Raw genomic sequence first — 21,033 nt, 5'->3', positions numbered from 1 at the left:
CGATCACCGATGGGGTATACGTGTTCTGGAGTGGAGGCCGCGACTAGGCAAACGTAGTGTGGGACGCCCTCCGGCTAGATGGCGTGACGACTTGCGAAAGGTGGCTGGTTATGATTGGATGCGGAAAGCTATAGATCACATCCAGTGGCGTGCTTTGGGAGAGGCCTACGACCAGCAGCGGACTGCTATAGGCTGATGATGATGATGAATCGTGTAGGTAAGTTATACTTACATCTTAGTAAGCAGGGAGAGGTGGTCGAAGGCCCCCGGCGTGATGCACGTGATCTTGTTGTTGCTCAACGATCTGAAATACAAGGTTTTAATTATACAGGGTGTTCACACTATGACAAGCTCATGAAGAACAAATACCACCATGATGTAGTGAAAAAGAAGATTTTTTTCTAAACAAAGATATTCTTGTAGGTCGTGCACATTCACATCAAAACGACAGAACCGATTTTAACGAAATTTGGTATGGAGTTAGCTAAGACCCTGGATGAACATATAGGCTACTTTTCAACGCGGAATTCCCACGGGAAAACTTTTTAAGGCGAAGCTCGCCAGAACTCATAACCCCCTAGGGTTTCCAGCAGGTAAACGCCCTCGGTTGTAACTTTGTCAGCCGCTGACACTACTCACAGTGTAGCCAGGCTATGCAGTCCCAATAACATCCTGTCCCCGAGTGTTCGCAGCTGGTTGCCGTCCAGCAGCAGCTCCTGGATGCTGGCCGCGCCGTCGAACGCGTTGTCCTCTATGACTGTGATGCCTGGGTGTGAATGTGGTGGAATGGATTTTAGATTTTGGCTTGTTTAAGGATAGTGTCAAATGTGATAGTTTGAATTCTGGATACAGGTGGTGGAAAAGTTATAATATAGTAAGCTGAAGAAGAAAAAGAAAGAAAGAAATTATTCGCAGAAACCCTTACTGCGAATAATTTCTGGATATTCGTTAAAAAAACCAACCAACTTTCTATGGAGTAGCAAATTTTAGAAGCCGCTCGACTCAGAAGTTTTTCTTTAGTGTTCGATCTAGGATGCTTTTCCACTAGATAATTATAAATGTTCTATGCTACTTAGCTATGGATGCGGTTGATATTGATCAATCATGTTCATTATTCCACATATTATATCATAGGTCAGGTGGAAACGGTTCTTAACGTACAGCATAGTTTAGCAGCATTGAGTTAGTTGTAGATAACAATACAGGGTGTTTCAAAAAGGATACTAAGCCGAAAGGGGGTCATTCTGAACAACTTTTGTTCAACGAGTTTTGGAACTTTTTGCAACATAACATTGAAAGCAGATACTGACCGTTGTCTCGCAGGTCCAGCTTGGTGAGGTCGGGCAGGCGGCCGAACAGACCGTCCGACTTGATCTGACCGAGGCTGTTGCCCGGCATTATCCTGGACAGAGGAAATAGTTCAAAAATAGTTTATATCCACGAAATTATCAAAAGTATTAACTGTCAAGGACATGCTAATAAACTGTAAGTACATAGAGTTTTTAAACAATGGTTACTTGAACAAATCTTTCAAAAAGCAAAATGGTTTTATCCTTGGCCCTTTGTATGCACAAAGGTTCCACTCGGGAGAGCCAGGTGCAGGTACTTACACCGTCACAGAGAATAGAATAGTATAGAAACTCGGAATAAGTAACATCCGAAATGAAGAAATATGTTTATAAGCACGTAGATATTTACACTCAATGTTAGGTAGTATGTTAGATAGGTGTACTTACAGAGCTTCGACGTTCTGCGGCAGATCTCTGGGCACGTCGCGAAGCAGCGCCCGCGCACAAGTCACCGTCACTGACCTGAGAATTAAAATATTAATATAAATGGAGATACCTAAAGAACTTCAATTAAAACGCTAACTTCGGCTTCCTTTTGTTTCTGAATGAATGGTGGAAAGTTTTTTCTCCAGTTTTTATAAAATTGGTTGCCCTGAAAATGCTTAGTTTCTTGAATTTCCTGGATCGCTGGTCTAGCAGACGCAATGTTTATTCATTTAAAGGTTATCTAAACAGAAAAGAGATTACGAAGTATCTACGTACAAAATAAGAACATTTTCAGTGTTGGCACTTGTTTTTCCAGCAAAGTTAGCTTTGGCAGCTGTATGAGTAAATTAATGAACACAATTAAAATAACAACACACACTAAAAAAATAACTTAGTTAATGTACATTTTTACATACCTAGAGGCAGACTCGCAAGTGCAGCCGGTGGGGCAGGCGATGGCCGACGCACACGACATGGGGGGCTCCTCGCCGCCTGAAATATTAGGACAAACAGTCACCTTTACGAACACATTTGAAATTAAAGAGACTTAAAATAATCAACTTCTGACACTGTAGGTAGGGGATTTCACTGAATCTTTAACTTAAGAACCTACATTTACTCAAATAAGAAACTGGGCCTTAACGATCCATACTAAAATATTTCATAAAATAATAACAGAATAGAATATTCTTTATTTGTACACAAGAATAGATTATACAAAGCTTAAATACAAACACATAGGTACAAAAAAGGCGGTCTTATCAATAAAAGCGATTTTTTGAACACAACACTTTAAAAAAGAAAACCTTAAAAAAAATAACTCAAAAACATATTACACTCAATCAATAACCAATTAACCACATACCTTTGCACTTGAAGTTCTCTTCCCTCAAAGCGTCAATCCGTTTCCTCGCCAGTCGTTTCGGCGAGTCACACTTGGCCCCCGAAGTCTCGATGGGGTTCTTACGGAGATAGGCCGCGAGCCAGCGCAGCGAACAGTCGCACGAGAACGGGTTGCGACCCAAGTGCCTGTGAGTGTCATGTTTGTCATTATAGATTTGTGTGTGGGGAAGTGGGTAAAGTTGATGAGTGTGGTTTGTGTGGAAATGGGTTTATATTTGCTTCTGGGGTTGCACAGTTATTTTTGAGAATATTGGGGTAGAAAACGTATGCTGTATGTTAAAGTTACATGAGTGTAAAATCTGCCATAATGTATATTAGTTATTACGTGGGTTTTTTTCAAGTTTTTGTAGTGTTATAAGTTTACTCACAGTGTCTGTATGCCAGTGAGAGTGTCGAATGTCCCGTTCGGAATGTGTCGAATGTTGTTGTCGTATAGAGACCTGAAAATAAATAATAGAAAAAAATATTACTTTAATGGTGCAGTAGAAACTTAAGTCATGGGCAGACACATTTAAAATTTCTTCTCAATCTAGGTATATTGGTCGTACTTAAAACATGGCAATAAGCCAACCTATTGGGACTTAATACAAATTAAATGCAGCAATACACAGGCCTGTACCTCAAATGGTAGAGAACATTAAAGTACAAAGCGTAACTGTTTCATTGATAGGTGTGAAACGTGATATAATGTATTACCTACATAATGATGTGGGTATAAGTGTGAAATATTGTTCAAGACTGTTTAGATTAGTTGATTGATTTAATTGTTTATAATTCGAATCGTTTAAGTTTAATAAAGTTTATTCAGTTAAGTAGTTCGTAGGTAGAAATATATAATAAAGTTATTGTTTTAGTTAGGTATAATGTTAGGTAATAGTTTGTAAATATACCTAGTTATAAGTTGTTTATTAATAAATAAACTATGAGGCTTGTTAGGCGCGATAATAGATAGTAGATAGTACCAATGAGGGCGCTTATGGTGCAAAGCGCTCTGATTGGTCGATGCATTTCTTGCCCCGCCTCCCACCGCCCGCGCGGCGGAGAGCGCATTTAAATATAGGCGGTCCGGGCCGCCTCGATCATTCCGCTCGCAGCCTCCAAGAAGCAAAGAAGCCTCCTAATAATAGAAGAAAAAAGCCTTCTCATTTCAAGCACCTGCCCTGCCCTACAATAGGAAGAAAGAAGAATACCTGCTTGCTCTTCGATCAGCTTCACAAACGATTTTCACAAACGATTTTCGCAAACGATTTCTACAAACGATTTTAATGTGACGTGCTGTATCGAAGGGGTGCGTCACATTTTCTGGTCCATTCGAGCCGTATTGTGGACCAAGCACATTTTCTGGTCCATTCGAGCGCCGGATTGAAGATCAAGCATGGTGAACACAAGAAGCGCCTCCAAGTCAGCCTCGGTAGCCGGTGCCACGGACAGCACCGGTACTGAGGCCACCGCGACGACGGCAACCACGAGCAGCGGGGATACCTACACGTCGACGGGAGCATCCACGGACACATCGAACGAAGCATCAAGCATTGCGGCCGCCTCAGAAGTCACGGCGCCCGCCTCCGCTACAGCCCGTGTCCCTGCCCCCGCGCCCCCCGCGCCTACCCCTGCGACGCCGAAGCCCGTCAAGCCGCACACGCCACGTCGCGCATGTTCAAATGCGTCTTCAAAGGGTCGCCGCCGGGAGTTGCTGAAGGCCAAGGAAGAGCTTCTGAAGAAACAAATGGAGTTAGCCGCCGTACGGGTGGCCATGCTGGAAGAAGAAACGGACGATGAAGAAGAAGACGACACCTCCACCATAAGGGGTGTCCGCATGTCCGAGTGGGTACAACAAAGTACTCTCGCGCTGACCATGCAACCACATCACGCCGTGCCGAGAGAAGACGCCGGAGCGACAGCGGGCCTCCCACGCCGGACATCGATGCCAGAGCCGCGCATCGAAGCCAGTCCACCGGGAGCCGCACTGGAGAACGCCGCGCCGCCGTCTGCACGTCGTGAGCCGTGTCCCATGGGTGCCGACGAGCCGAGAGTACAGCTGCCACCGAACCCGTGCACGTCAGAGCCGCACGTGTACGAGCCGCCGCGTCCGGTGCAGCATCGCTACGACCCACGACCGAGCGCCTTCGACTACAAGGAGCTAGCCGAAGCCATCGCCCTCGCTGCACGTGCGCTGCCGTCGCCGCCTCAACATGTCGCCGCGCCGCGCCATGTCAACGAGCTACCAACGTTCAGCGGGGCATCGAGTGATTGGCTGCCATTCAAGGCGGCCTATGAAGAATCTGCGCAGTCCCTCACGGAGCAAGAGAACCTGTCTCGACTGCGCAGAGCCATCAAAGGAGCAGCGAAGGAGGCCGTCCACTGCCTGTTCATCGGGACGCCCTCTACGAAAGAAGTGATGGAGCTGCTGTCTGCGCAATTCGGGAGGCCGGACGCACTCATCATTCACGAGATGGAGAAGCTGCGCAGACTACCGAAGATCGTCGACACTCCGAAGGCCATCTGCGACTTCGCCGCGACAATGACCAACGCGACGGCCACAGTGGTGGCATTGAAGAAGGAGCAGTACCTACACAATGCGGAGATCGTCAACAACGTCGTGGAAAAGCTGCCGGCCACACTGCGCAACGAGTGCTACACCTACATCACCGAGCAGCCTGAAGACATCCCCGACCTGGTCAAGCTGACGCAGTTCGCCAAGCGGGCCGCGGCACGGTGCAGCCGCTTCGCGCCCATGGACATCGCAGCGAGTGACCGGCGGGAGCCCGCGCCAAAGAAGACTGCGCGCACGTACCACGTCGACACAACTACAGCTGCGAAGCCTGCGTGCCCCATCTGCGGCGAGAAGCATGAAGCTGCCGCCTGTCCGACACTGAAGCGAGCCGAAGTACCTGCGAGGTGGGACATAGCGAAGAAATACAAACTATGTTTCCGCTGCATGAAGATCCGCAAGTACCGACACTCCTGCAAGCCGAAGCAGTGCGACAAGGACGGGTGTACCTACATGCACCATCCGCTGCTGCATGGCGGTACCTACGCATCGACCGCCAGTACGCAAGTCGTCCAATCGCAAGAATCTGAAGCAGTAACAACAGCGCGAGAAGAAAGAAGTGCAACGGGGCTCCTGAAGATACTACAAGTACGAGTCACCGGGCCAAAGGGGTCGCTCGACACCTACGCGCTACTAGACGACGGGTCGACGTGCACACTCATCGAGTCAGCAGTCGCGCAGCAGATCGGAGCGACGGGACCGCCGTCACCCTTTTACATAGAAGGGGTGTCGGGCATGAAGATCGACGCCAGTGAGTCGCGCCGAGTCAACTTGAAGATCTGCGGGCGCAACACGAGCGAAGTCGACATCTGCGCGCGCACAGTGCCGGACATCGGTGTCTCGCCTCAGACGGTGCCTGCGGGGATCATCGAGAGCTGTCCACACCTGCAGGACATCAAAGAAGACATCCTCTACGAGCGAGGCGCCGCCACCATCCTGCTCGGGCAAGATAACTGGGAGTTGCTGCTCACGCACGCTTTCAAGTCGGGCGCGCGCGGACAACCTGTGGCGTCACTCACGACGCTCGGGTGGGTGCTACACGGCGTGCAGTACCGACAGCCGGCAATGCAGCGCGTGCACCACCTCACGGTGCAGCCGCTTCAAGAAGACACAATGGAAAAAATGATGCGGGACCACTTCGCACTCGAGTCGCTGTGCGTCGACAAGAAGAAATCATACACAGAGGCCGAGCGACGCGCGCTTAAGCAGCTAGAAGAAAACACGCGCGCACTACCGGCGGGAGGCTACGAAACATGCCTCCTGTGGAAGGAAGACGACCCTCGGCCACCAGACAACTACTCGAGTACAATGAAGCGACTCGAGTTACTCGAGAGGAAGCTGGACAAGAACGAAACTATGAAGACGCGGTACAACGCACAGATGCAGGTGCTGCTCGACAGCGGCTACGCTGAGGAGGCGCCGCGTGAGAAGAACGAGAAGATCTGGTACCTGCCTCACTTCGCTGTCATCAACCCTCAGAAGCCGGAGAAACTGAGGATCGTCCACGACGCCGCCGCTCGAACGAGAGGGACAAGTCTCAACGACATGCTGCTGCCCGGCCCAGACCTCCTGCAGTCACTCCCGGGGGTCCTCATGCGGTTCCGGCAACATGCAGTGGCGGTGAGCGCGGACATAAAAGATATGTTCATGCGCGTTCACATCCGAGAAGAAGATCGCGACATGCAGCGCTTCCTATGGAGGGGAGATCGACGCGCCGGCCCGCCTACCGAGTATCGCATGAAGAGCGTTATATTCGGTGCGACTTCATCACCGTGTACGGCTATTTATGTGAAAAATAGCAACGCCGAGCGCTACAAGGACATCTACCCGGAGGCAGCCGAGGCCGTGGTGAGAAATCACTACGTGGACGACTACCTGGCGAGCTACGAAACAGAAGAAGAGGCGGTGCGCATCTCCACTGAAGTCAACAAGATACATCACTTCGCGAACTACGACCTGCAGAAGTGGACGTCGAACAGCCGCGTCGTGCTCGCTCAGCTGTCGTCATCTGAAGCTGAAGACCCTAGACTGCTGCAACTGGACCCGGGGAAGCTGCTGGGCATGGTGTGGCACCCGGAGGACGACACACTCTCCTTCAACTTGAACAAACATCGCATCCCCGAGGCAATACTGAGCGGCGAGCGCACACCTACGAAGAGAGAAGCGCTGCGGACAGTCATGTCGATCTACGACCCGCTCGGACTCGCCACGCCAGTCACCGTGCAAGCGAAGCGCATCCTGCAGGACGTCTGGCGCTCCGGCATCGACTGGGACGCGCAACTCGAAGACAACGAAGCACGAGCATGGAGGAGCTGGATCGAGCACGCGCAACAGCTGCCACGCCTCGCCGTACCGCGCTGCTACGCCTCATACAGCGGCGCGGCCACCCGCGAGCTCCACGTCTTCGTCGACGCAAGTTCGTCTGCATATGCTGCTGTCGTCTACTGGAGGGTCATCGATCAAGAGGGAAACACACACCTGTCACTCGTCAGCGGAAAAGCAAGAGTCGCACAGCTCAACAAGGTGGTCTCCATCCCGCGACTCGAACTGCAAGCGGCCGTGCTGGGATGCCGCCTCGCACAAGCCGCCATCGAAGAACACGACTTGAAGCCGAGTCGTCGAGTGTACTGGTCGGACTCAAGAACAGTACTCACGTGGCTACGAAATGGTCCACGTACCTACAAGCCGTTCGTAGCACACCGCGTAGCCGAGATAAGCGACACTACGAAAACAAAGGAGTGGCGCTGGGTACCTACAAAGGAGAACACAGCCGACGACGCGACACGCGACACGCCCCCGGACTTCAACTCAAGTCACCGGTGGTACCGCGGCCCCGCCTTCCTATACCTACCGGAGGAGCACTGGCCGCGAGAAGAGAAGATCATCGAAGAAGACACGGGGGAAGAGCGAACACTCGTCACTGTCGCCGCCACACGCTTGTCTGAGGCCCTGCCAGACATAACTCGCTTCAGTAACTTCATGCGAGTTATTCGAGCGACGGCACGGGTACTACAATTCATCGAGCTACTACGTGCGAAGAAACAAACAGTGCTGCATAAGCGCACTAAGAAGAATGAAGAGGCCGACCCTGCGTGGACGAGTACTACGCCGAGAACAGCTACGCGGGCCGCTACGCCCGCCGTGAAGACAGCTGTGCGGAAGTACCTACTTCTCAGCGCTCGGCACATGCACTGCGCGCGTCAACTGTGGCTACGCTCGCAACAACAGGAAAACTTTGCTGAAGAAATAGCTGCGCTACAGAAAAGCGTCGCTATACCTACTACGAGTCGACTGCACAACTTATCAGTCATACTCGACGAAGAGAAGATCATCAGACTACGTTCAAGAATAGCGACTGCCGCCGACATCACCCCATCGCAACGTGAACCGGCAGTACTCGACGGCAATCATCGGTGGACCCGACTGTACATCGCTTGGGTACACAAACAGCTTCACCACGGCGGGTTCGAGACAACTGCGAATGAAGTCCGGCAACACTACTGGGTGCTGAGACTACGACACGCCGTGCGCAGCGAAGTGAAGCAATGCCTGGCCTGCCGCATACGGAAGGCCACACCTGCGCAGCCGTCGACGGGCAACCATCCACATACACGGCTCGCGCATCATCAGAGGCCGTTCACCTACACCGGACTCGACTACTTTGGCCCTCTCATGGTCACTGTGGGTCGTACGAAGCAGAAGAGGTACGGCGTGCTGTTCACGTGCCTCACCACTCGAGCAGTACACCTCGAGGTCGCCGGCAGCCTGAGCACGGACTCGGCTATCATGGCGCTGCGACGGTTCATCGCGCGGCGCAACTGTCCCTCCGAGCTTCACTCCGACAACGGGACCAACCTGCGGGGCGCCGACGTCGAGTTGAAGAAAGCAGCGCTGGCGGCCATGGAGGAGGAGGCATCGGTGCGCTTCATCCAGTGGCGGTACATCCCTCCGAGCGCGCCATTCATGGGAGGCGCGTGGGAACGGCTGGTGCGGAGCGTCAAGAACGCGCTGCAAGTCACACTGCACGAGCGCGCGCCGAAAGAAGAGGTCCTCGCTACACTACTGGTCGAGGCGGAGCACACCATCAACAGTCGGCCACTCACCCACGTGTCGACCTCTGCAGACGACGAGGAAGCCCTCACGCCGAACCACTTCCTGCTGGGCGCGCCGTCACGAGTGCCGCTGCCGGGAGCCTTCACCGAGGACGACGAGGCCGGCCGCAAGGACTGGAGGAAGAGTCAACGCCTGGCAGACATGTTCTGGGCGCGCTGGGTACGAGAATACCTACCGGAGCTGCAACACCGGCGGGAGCCCCGAGCCACCAACGGGGCCATCAAGAAGGACGACCTCGTGCTCATCGCGGACGGGACTCTACCACGGAACTGCTGGCCACGCGGAGTCGTCGTGTCTACCTACCCCGGTCCAGACGGCGAGGTGCGAGCAGTCGACGTGCGCACCAACAGAGGGGTACTCCGGCGGCCTACGAAGAAATTGGTCATCCTGCCAGTCCACACTTGAACACGCAAGATTCCAGCTACAAGAGCTGCGGCGGGAGAGATGTTCAAGACTGTTTAGATTAGTTGATTGATTTAATTGTTTATAATTCGAATCGTTTAAGTTTAATAAAGTTTATTCAGTTAAGTAGTTCGTAGGTAGAAATATATAATAAAGTTATTGTTTTAGTTAGGTATAATGTTAGGTAATAGTTTGTAAATATACCTAGTTATAAGTTGTTTATTAATAAATAAACTATGAGGCTTGTTAGGCGCGATAATAGATAGTAGATAGTACCAATGAGGGCGCTTATGGTGCAAAGCGCTCTGATTGGTCGATGCATTTCTTGCCCCGCCTCCCACCGCCCGCGCGGCGGAGAGCGCATTTAAATATAGGCGGTCCGGGCCGCCTCGATCATTCCGCTCGCAGCCTCCAAGAAGCAAAGAAGCCTCCTAATAATAGAAGAAAAAAGCCTTCTCATTTCAAGCACCTGCCCTGCCCTACAATAGGAAGAAAGAAGAATACCTGCTTGCTCTTCGATCAGCTTCACAAACGATTTTCACAAACGATTTTCGCAAACGATTTCTACAAACGATTTTAATGTGACGTGCTGTATCGAAGGGGTGCGTCACAAATATGATACAATGTACCTAATTGCTGCAAGTAATTCAGTAGGTACTCACAGTAGTTTCAAGTTGTTCAGATCCCTGAAAGTGTCTTTTCGTATGCATGTGATCTCGTTCGAGTTTAGTAACCTGTCAAAGAGAAAACATTATATTTTAATAAGCAACCTTTCTTGTATATTCTTTATTCCTGCTACACTTTACCCTTTACATCTAAATATCCTTCCACCCAAAGGTTGTCTGGAAGAAATCGCTTTAAGCGATAAGACCGCCATTTGTACATATGTGTTAGATTAAGTTTTGTATTTATTTATTTATTTATTTATCTTTATTATGGCAACAAACAGTCATACATACAGACAATTATCTAAATAAACTTACATTCTATTATAGACCTTACTGTGCCGAAAATACAGTTCAATTTATATTAAAAATAAAAAGAGCTAAAGAGACGCTTAATAATACAGAAGCAATTTGGAATCTGATTACATCAATTTGAAAGTATATATATATGTATAAACTACAAAATAGACACTTTATGTTGAAGCAGCATTACAATATTCTTACAAAAGTTAGTTTGTAAGTACTTATAATTAAGATTAATTAATATTTTACAGTTGTCCAAAATTGATAGTGCGCTAGAAATCTTTGACAGATCGGTTGCTTTCGATTATGTGACACGTGATATTGACTCCTATTTCTTTAAAACAAGGTGCAAAGTGCAGGTGTTTTGTTTCAGGCTCTTACGATTCAATGATTCGGGTGTGAAGATCTGCATGTGCACTATCAATTCAGGGGAACTGTACTTACTTATATGAAAAGTTTATTACTTATTGTTGCATGCTTATGAAACAGGTTCTCTTGAAGGATATAAGGTGATTATTGAATAAATCCACGTCAGAAAATTCTTTGTTGTAAGTGGTGATTGAACGAGATATGAAGCTATTTCGAGTGTAATTTTTTTTTAAGTTAGGAGGCACAAGTGCCGTTTTATTATTATTTCGCGAGGTGCGAATGGGCAAGCGTATTCTTGTCACAAAATTAATTTTAGATAGAAGTGTTGGGGAGTCGATTAAGTTATTTAAAATTTTGAAAAGAAAGGACATATCAATGAGTTTACGGCGGTTTGATAACGATGTTAAGTTATAATAATTTAGTGAATTTTCATAGGAATCTAAACGATGGCTACGGTAATTTAACAGTTTAACAAACTTTTTTTGTACTTTTTCAATACGATTAATATGAATCTGATAAGAAGGGTTCCATACTACACTGGCAAACTCTAAAATAGACCTAACAAACGAATTATAAAGAAGTTTAAGAGTACTTATTCTTTTAAGGGGTTTACTGATTCTTGTAATAAAACCAAGGTTTTTGAAAGCTCTGTTAAGTATATTATCTATGTGTGGATTAAATGAAACCTTGCTGTCCATCATAACGCCAAGATCACGGATGCTGTTAACACGTACGAGTTTTAAATTATTTATTGTATAGTCAAACATAATTGGTTTCTTTTTTCGAGTATAAGTTATAACAAAACACTTCTCAACATTAAGAAACAGTTGGTTAGTATTACAGTAATTTAATAATGAGTTGAGATCGTGTTGAATACCCATGCAGTCTTCGATACTAGAAACTTTTCTGAACAACTTAGTGTCGTCAGCATAGAGTAAGTGATCAGAGTTACCAAGGATCTTACCTAAATCATTTATGTAAAGCGTGAACAGCAAAGGTCCTAGGTGTGAACCTTGTGGAACTCCTGAAGGAATGTGCAAGAACCTGGAGCAATACCCCTTCAAGCATACTGCCTGACTTCTATTCCGTATATAGGATTCTATCCATCTTAATAGGTTGCCGTGTACACCGGCCCTCATAAGCTTTACCAAAAGCAAATCATGGTTAATTTTATCGAACGCTTTGGAGAAGTCGGTGTACACGACATCCACCTGTAGGTTACTGTCCATGGCATTAAGAATATAATCTGAGAAAACTACCATATTTGAGTCAACACTACGAGCTTTTACGAATCCGTGCTGGTTTTCAGATAGTTCCTGTTTTACAGCACTAGATATTTGAGTTGTAACAATTTTCTCAATGATTTTACCAAAAGTGCATAGTTTCGAAATAGGTCGATATTGTGTTACATCATTACTTTGAGCAGTTTTTGGTATGGGGGTGATTAGAGCTTTCTTCCATACCGACGGAAAATTGCCACTTAGCAGAGAGAAGCGGTAAATATATAACAAAGGCACCAAAATTTCATTTGCACATTGTTTAATAAATAATGGGTGGATACCATCGCTACCAGCACTTGTGTATATATTAAGTTTTTTAAGTTCACTGAGGACACATTTTTCGTCGATTTTTATGGAGTCAATATCAGCAACGGAGCCGGAGGAATGGTCATGGGTGATATTATTATTATTATTATTTTTTTTTTTTTTTTTTATGCAGCCTGTGTCGTGTCCCACTGCTGGGCAAAGGCCTCCTTATAAACTGACCACCGTTCCCGATCATGTGCTTCCTTCGGCCATTGAGGCAAAAACCTGTCGAGGTCGTCCCGCCATCTCCGCCTGGGTCTTCCGCGTCGCCGACGTCCATCACTGGGCACCCACTCGGTGACAATTCTGGCCCACCGGTCCGGGTGCATGCGACAGACGTGGCCTGCCCAGGCCCACTTCAGCTTCGCAGTCTGTGCGCCCACATCAGTTATACGAGTCGAGGAGCGTAGCGTGGTGTTCCGGATTCGGTCTATCCTTCGTACACCAAGTATAGTACGCTCCATCGCTCTTTGGCAAACCTTGAGTTTGGACTTCTGATGTTCGGTCAGAGACCAAGTCTGTGCGCCGTAGGTTAGGACAGGCAGAATACACATGTCGATGAGTCGGCGTTTGAGTGTGAGAGGGAGAGTGCCCTTCATTAGATCTTTCATGGACCAGAAGCTCTTCCAGGCGTTATTAATGCGTCTTTCGACTTCTTTGTCTTGCCTGTTCTCGAAGGATGCTATCTGGCCCAAGTAGATATACTCATCGACATATCCTATTTCCTGCCCGTCTACCACGACCCTACTTTTGGCGCTATTGGTCATGACTTGAGTCTTAGACCTATTCATCTTCAGTCCCACCTCAAGGCTCGCCGTGCTAAGGTCTTGAAGCATTTGTGTCAATTCTGATGCGGACGAAGCAAACAAGACTATATCGTCGGCGAAGCGTAGGTTTGTTAGCATTCTGCCACCAACGTCTATACCCTATATATGGGTATAGGGTATATTATTATTAGAAGAAATAAAAACCGAGTGAAAGTAGTCATTGAAAGCGTTACAAATCTGACTTCCTTCATATAGACTATCGCCCTTATAAGTTATTGTATTAGGGATGTCGTTGTTGGACTTTTTAGATTTTACAAAAGTCCAAAAATATTTAGGGTTCCTATTGATATTATCTTCAGATACATTCAAGTAATATTCATGACAGTCACGCTCCATTTTTCGAAATCGCTTTCTTAAGGTGGAGAAAGTTCGATAATCACTTAAATTCTGATAGATCTTCCATTTTTTATGAAATTTATTCTTTTCATTTGCGAGTTTAATAAGAGGTTTGGTGTACCACGGTGGGTATTTTTGATTAATTCGTGTAGTTATCGGCACATATTTTTCTATTAAGGAATTAAGAATATTATGAAAAGCATTTGTGATCATATTTATGTCATTATAAGAAGAAAACTCAGTTACCCAATCAATGGAACTTAACTCAGAACGGATAGACTCATAATCACCCTTAAAAAACATTTTCTTAACTGTGTTGTTGTGTTTTAGAGGGGGGGGAGATAAGGGTGAATTTCCCGCGGCCAAAAATTGCGTGGCATCAATGAAATCGGTACTAAAAAACCAATTTATAATTTTCTAATATTTTTTTCCGGTTAAGTGAAATAGTTATCTATGTATAGCACTAAATATTTTATTAATACGATTAATGGATATTTTTAAAAAAAATATTAAACCCCCAAATCTTTCATTGCCGTGTCTGTCCCCATGTTACCACGTTTTGTATTATTCTTCATTGATGAAAAAATATTGAGTATTGATAGTTAAACTTAGTTTCATTTGATACATTAATAGTTAAAGTATTGTCACGGAATACATTTATTGAAATATATAAAGAATATAACGAACGGTAAGTGAAAATTCATGTGTCCCAGAACTTCTGTTCATCGCCGTGTCCTAAACATGATCAAGGCTATTGTTTTACCTATGAACTTGGGTGCCCCCCTCAGTGCGCTAATCGTTTCTTACAAGTGTCGCCTAACTGCTCGACGTGGATGGAGGTACATCGGTGCCCGCGTTTTTGCGCTATAGTGAAAATCAGTAAAAATTTTGGGGACTGGACATTTTTTCTTTCATTGCCGTGGATAGATATAACTTCTATAAAATTAAGTTTGTCTTCTAGAATAAGCATTCAAAAGAAAGCTTTTTGAAAATATTTACCTTATAAAGTGTTTATTTCTTCGAATAGTTAATACTTTTTTAGTTATTTATATATAATGCCTTGTTTTTCATCGCCATGCTTTCATTTCCGTGGCTTCCGTGGCCAATATTTGCTATGGCAATGAAAAAAAAGCCACGGCAATGAAAAAAATTTCATTGCCATGTCTTGTAAAATAATTTGTATTCATTGCCGTGGTTATGTTATTCATTTCCGTGGCCAGGTTATTCATTTCCGTGACTTATGTTTTCATCGCCGTGGTATGTATGATTAGGCATTACATTAATAATAACAATCACAACATAATTATAATGAACGTTATGTATAAATAAGACCGGTGGTAGCTCAGTCGGGTAAGCGCCCGCTTCCCACTCCAATAATGCGGGTGCGAATTCCGGCGCTGACATGTACCAATGTGTTCCTTTGAATTTAAATACAATGTATACCATCGCTCTTACGGTGAAGGAAAACATCGTGAAGAACCCTGCATATCTACCTATAGATTTAGCACATCAAGATAATATGTGAACCCACCAACTCGCTGTGGACCAGCGTGGTGGGAAATGGCCCAAGCTTAGAAAGGCAGCAGCTTAGACCTTGGGGATATGCACATTGCACAAAGGTACATTCGAGAGAGCCAGGATCAGGTACTTACACCTCCCACAGATAGTAGAATAGAATATAATAGAACATACATCTCTAGAGGAACTCATCTGGATGCTAAGTGGCCTTAATGCTGCTTGCAACGTGTAGGCCTCCGTATGAACTTGGGCAAGACAAAAGTCATGTAGAATGTTCACATAAAACCGGAGCCGGTGATCGTTCGTGAGACAACTATCGAAGTTGTGCAATAATATGACTACCTGAGGCAGACTATTCGGCTAGGCAGAAGCAACTTCGACAAGGAGGCTGAAAGGCGCATCCAACAGTCTTCAACCATTGCGCCCTGCCAGTTATGACATATGGTGCAGAGGGTTTTACCTTTTTTGGCCTAAGATTTATTTGCCTAATCTCTTATTGCATAGTAACGTTTGGTCAAAGTCTCGTTTCGCCGAAAATTGTATGGCATAAATCTCGTTTAGTAAAAAGTTATTTCGCATAATCTTATTTAGCCTAATAACGGTATGGTCAAATCTCAAATAGCCTAACAATACTATGGCATAGCTTATAAAAACTACTAATATTCATTTGGCTTTAACTTTGACGAAGCGTCTCCCTATATAGCGCAAACTGGTGCCTTGCATTAGGTATTTAATTTTCCGCTATGTGGGTAACGCTTCGCTGCGCTCCGCTTTGCTTTCGGCGAACATGTGCACCTAACATACTCCTCCTCGCTTTGCTCGTCGTCGCACCTACCTTTAGGTTTCAATCCCATGGGGTTTAATGGCGATTGTAATAATTATAATGGTCATTCACTTTCGATATTTTGATCATTCAATATCGTGATTTTCGGGATGTAGGAGAAAAATACCACAATTTGTACATTTAAAACATACTGAATATAGTATTTATTAAGATAATATTAGGAGAAACAAGATTATACCAATAAGAACAATTTGAGCAAACGAGACTTAGATGTTTCAAGTTTGTGCCAAAAGAGTTTTAGACGAAACTTGTCTTATGCCACATAAGTCTTGGCAAAGTGATGATTCTACCAAAAAAGTTTAGACCTTACGAGTTATGCGAAATGAGTTTAGGATAATAAAGATTAGGCGAGACGAGGGGAACCCGGTGCAGAGACCTGGACACTGACGGTGAGACTGGTCCACCGATTTAAAGTCACCCAGCGTGCTATGGAGAGAGCTATGCTTGGGGTTTCTCTAATGGATGGTATCAGAAAAGAAGTTATACGTCGGAGGACTAAGGTTACCAACATAGCTGTCAAAATATGCAAGTATAGGCAGGTAGCCGGTAGTGGCTGGATTCGGAAGACCGAGGACCGAGTGTTGTGGCGCTCCTTGGGAGAGGCCTATGCCCAGCATTGGATGATTATAGGCTGATGATGACAACATGTACATTTCATATTATTATACCAATTAAAATATACTATGATTTAGCATTAAGTTCATAAAATATTCTATCATATTACATAATGTGTGTTAAATTACACAACACCATCAAAACCTTTAGCACCACAGCCTAAAGATAGGTGCGATAACGAGAAAAGCGAGGAGGAGCGGTTAAGTGCACATGTTCAGCAAAAGCGAAGCAGGGCTACATGGGGAGACGCTCTATGTTTAGGTTTTGGTGCAAGGAGTTTTGACTGCGTTATTATTATTGGCGCTATGTAGGGAGACGCTTAGCTGACCAACATGTGCACCTAACCGCACACGCCTATGTTTATATGTTGGTGCTAGGTGCTTTGCCGGTGTTGTGTAATTCAGCATAGAGAATATATGTCATATTAGAGTATATTTTATGAATTTTACATAAAATGAACAGTATACATATTGGGTATTATACCTTATAAAAATATAGATGTTATAGGTAAGGTTTATTATATGTTGTGAACGTTATTAGTGTGAAATGAAACATTTTGTTTTATACTTCACAATACGGACCCCACAATGCAGTAGCAAAAAGTAAATTCTCTAAGTATAGAGAATTCCATACTATATTCTTATTTTTTTATACATACTGTCGTTCTTTCTTTCGTTCCAATATCTATCCAAATATTTCTGCCATACATGCCTGTCTAAGTTTGCGTTTCCGTCACAGTCTTTTTTTAAAAATTGCAGTGGATTGATTCTTTCATTTCCATTTTATACAGTTCTTTCATTGCCGTGGAAGTTTGTTTCATTGCCGTGGGCCTTTGTTTCATTGCCGTGGACGCTTGTTTCATTGCCGTGAACGCATGTTTCATCGCCGTGGCACGAAATTTTTAATCATCTGTATCTCGTTAAGTTTTTAACTTATCTGCTACCCATTTAGTAAGAACACTAACATTAACAAAAACTTTAATAAAAGCGTTTTTCTAATATAAAAAACCTTAAGATAAAAAAGTCCACGGAAATGAAGATTTTTTAGGACTTGTTGAAATCCACCCATAAGAGAGATAGTTCAATTTCGAGAGACTTATGATGTCGGTCTTCAGTGATGAGCGGGTTATGTACAGAAGAAACTTTACATGGTTTTGAGCAAAAAACTAGATCCAGTATTCTGTTGAGATAATTAAATTCTGCATTATATTGCATAATTCCCGAGAAATGCATAAATTCCGCAGTTACTATTGCCAAATTGTCGTTATTTGTGTTTATATTCATGGAATTAATATCTTCGTCATAGGACCAGATGGCATTAGTGACATTAAAATCACCTAACACAAGAAATATATCATCAGGATTATTAAAAATGTTTTGGCTCGTCCTATCATAGAATGAATTAATTAAAGCTTCGTGAGTGCGACCGTGAGGTATGTAAGTAAGGCCAATGTGTAGATACCTGACTTGTCCTGTGGGAGTGTCGGCCTGGGCGGGCACAGGCTTACCTAGCGGCACACTTACCCACAGCTCGTGTATTGTTGTCATTATTTTTGTGTGCAAATAAAGAATATCTTATCTTATCTTATCTTATCTTTCTTTGTTTTCAAAAATAAACCGAGAACAATCTTTAGTACCTACGGCTCCATAAAAGAGGCCTATTGAATATGAATATTTTGTTTATTAAAAAAAACAATAATGTATCTATATATTATTATAAAATTAAATTAAATGCTAGGTATAATAATCTACCTATGCGAGTATAGGCAAAATTTGGAACTCATGATATAGCATTATAATTATGGACATTTGATAAGGCATTATGATTATTGACCCGTAGCTGAAAATAATGAAAAGACTGTTAGTTATAAATTTCAAATCAAATCAAATATTTTATTGCCATCAAGTGTACGGTGGCCTGCGCCTAAAAGTATACAGCCGGCGATTTTAAAATAGCGATCTCAAGCTCACATGCTGCTCAAGCACATCCACATAAACACCACTGCTACACACATCACACACAACACATCCCCGGATTTATAACAGATGTAGATGGTCCCTTCATCATCAGGGATCGCTATTTTAAAAACTCCGCCTGTATACTTTTAGGCGCAGGCCACCGTACATTGATCTTAAATAAAATAGTAAGTACTTACAACTTGATACCCATAGTGGGCACTGCAAATTTACTTAAAGCTAGTAGGAATCAATTTCAAAAATAACAAAACAAGCTTAACATTATCCACCAATGAAATGGCTATTTCACTTAAATAATAACTAAATACCTATTAAGAATTAGATCAGAACATCATACTTCTCGGCAATTTTGTGGTTCATAAATTCTTTAATAGAGTAAAAGCATTTATCTAATAAATAAGTTTGGAGACTTTTGCAAAATATTTTTATACTAGTTTCTGATGTAATTTGTGTAGGAAGATTATTAAAGATTTTTACTGCCATATGATGTGGACTTTCATTTAACATTTTTATTCTGGACTGGGGAAGGAAAAGTTTATTTTTATTTCTGGTATTTATGCTTAATTTAATGAATGCTTACAATAGTTGCAGAGACGCGAGCCCGTGGAAGATCCCGGACGGCAGGTCCTTGATCTTGTTCCCGTAAAGCACCCTGCAAACAAAACATCATTTTTAATTAGCCAGTATGTAAGTAGGTAGGTATTTATATAAGTAAAGTAAAAATAATAAGTACACGAGTAGGTACTTTTGTAAGAACGATCTATGTGGCAAGACGGAAGGTTTCAATTGGTTATCAAATTTATTGGTTAGTGGCAGAAGTGTAGTGGTTGCTTAATAAAATTAGATGTTTCCGAAAGGGTGTCCCACATTCAAATTAACACTTTTTCTGTGGACGTAATCCACTGTCATGGAGAACGTTTGATCAAGAACCTTTTGCGTTTGATTCATAAGTAGACAAAACTAAAGAAACTTAATGGTTTGACTGCAGACGCTGCTGAACGAAAGATATTCTTTTAACATGCAAATTTTAGTCTGTAAATACTCACAAAGAAGTCAAATGCGTCAGCCCAGTGAAAGCATCACTGGCTATGGTAGTGATCTTGTTGTTGGACAGGTCCACCCGCGCCACCCGCTTCACCCCCGCCAGCGCCCCCGCGCCCACCTCGGTTATCTCGTTCTGTTCTAGGCGGCTGCAAAGAGAGGGAGAGAGTTTTGTTTAAAGATAGAAGATAGATGGCGTTGATGATAGATAGAAGATAGATGGCGTTGATGTTTGTTTTTCAGTTCTAATAGTTTGCCTGAATGGGATTATGGTAGCAATAAGATATCAAATTTACTTAAAATAAGCACAACAACACACCAACCACACACCAACTTATGAAAACTCTCGGTTATTTCGTTCTGTTCTAGGCGGCTGGAGAGATATGGAGAGAGTTGTGAGTTATTAGTAGTTATTGCAGACAGGAAAGGTTATTTTGGTGTCGTAAGGTGGCAATAGATGGCGCAACGAATAGCCGTAAAAGTGTGTTGCTTTCTTTGGTATTTTCCTATGTCAATATCCCCTAGATGGCGTAGTTCAATCTGTATCCACTATATGACGTTAAAACGCATTTCCTATTCAACTCACATCTCACTAGTTTGCTGCAGGCTGTCAATCAACATTAAATGGCGATAGGTTAATACTTCGCCACTAGATGGCGTATAATGCACATTCTTATTTTCCACCAGATGGCGTCAAAACAAAATCCTTACATCTCTCATCATCTTACATCTCAGTAGCTTTCTGCGGTACAATAACTCGGTACTAGATGGTGTTAAACCACATTTCCACTCACATCTCAGTAGCTTTATGCGGGATATGCTGTGGCATGGCCGTCAGCAGTTTCTCCCGACAGTCGCCCGTCCCCTCGGTGGTGCAGCGGCACGGCACGGGGTTTTCGCTCTTACTTCAATACCTCAAAGTTCAAAACAATATGGGATACATATTCCCATAGCCTATAGTTCAATAATTCGTCACTAGATGGCGTTAAAACACATTCCACTCTTTTCCACTCACATCTCAGTAGCTTTATGCGGGATATGCTGTGGCATAGCCGTCAGCAGTTTCTCGCGACAGTCGACTGTTCCCTCGGTGGTGCAGCGACACGGCACGGGGCAGCGCGGCTCGGCTGAACACTCGCCGATAGTTGTGGTTGGACCTGGAAGGTGGATGATGGATTGAATGTAAGGTAAAAGTCTAATATAAAGCCA

General features: G+C 44.5%; 1 protein-coding gene across 1 annotated transcript in view; it reads right to left on the bottom strand.

Annotated features, from left to right (window-relative positions):
• The window catches only part of LOC105383464 (protein slit), a 177,611-nt gene that overhangs the window by 22,256 nt on the left and 134,322 nt on the right, over positions 1-21,033 (bottom strand). Inside the window, exons 9-19 of the mRNA XM_048629716.1 lie at positions 20,840-20,981; positions 19,830-19,973; positions 19,364-19,435; positions 10,407-10,478; positions 3,047-3,118; positions 2,641-2,804; positions 2,180-2,267; positions 1,737-1,811; positions 1,311-1,402; positions 640-766; positions 233-304 (exon numbers count right to left, since the gene is read on the bottom strand). Of these exons, the coding sequence (XP_048485673.1) occupies positions 233-304; positions 640-766; positions 1,311-1,402; positions 1,737-1,811; positions 2,180-2,267; positions 2,641-2,804; positions 3,047-3,118; positions 10,407-10,478; positions 19,364-19,435; positions 19,830-19,973; positions 20,840-20,981 (1,120 nt within the window). The remainder of the gene's footprint in view (positions 1-232; positions 305-639; positions 767-1,310; positions 1,403-1,736; positions 1,812-2,179; positions 2,268-2,640; positions 2,805-3,046; positions 3,119-10,406; positions 10,479-19,363; positions 19,436-19,829; positions 19,974-20,839; positions 20,982-21,033) is intronic.

This window comes from Plutella xylostella, chromosome 24 (assembly GCF_932276165.1).
Source record: "Plutella xylostella chromosome 24, ilPluXylo3.1, whole genome shotgun sequence".
In the NCBI taxonomy this organism is placed as follows: Eukaryota; Metazoa; Arthropoda; class Insecta; order Lepidoptera; family Plutellidae; genus Plutella; species Plutella xylostella.
Note: the sequence above shows the minus strand (reverse complement) of the source record. Positions and strands in the feature narration are given on the sequence as shown.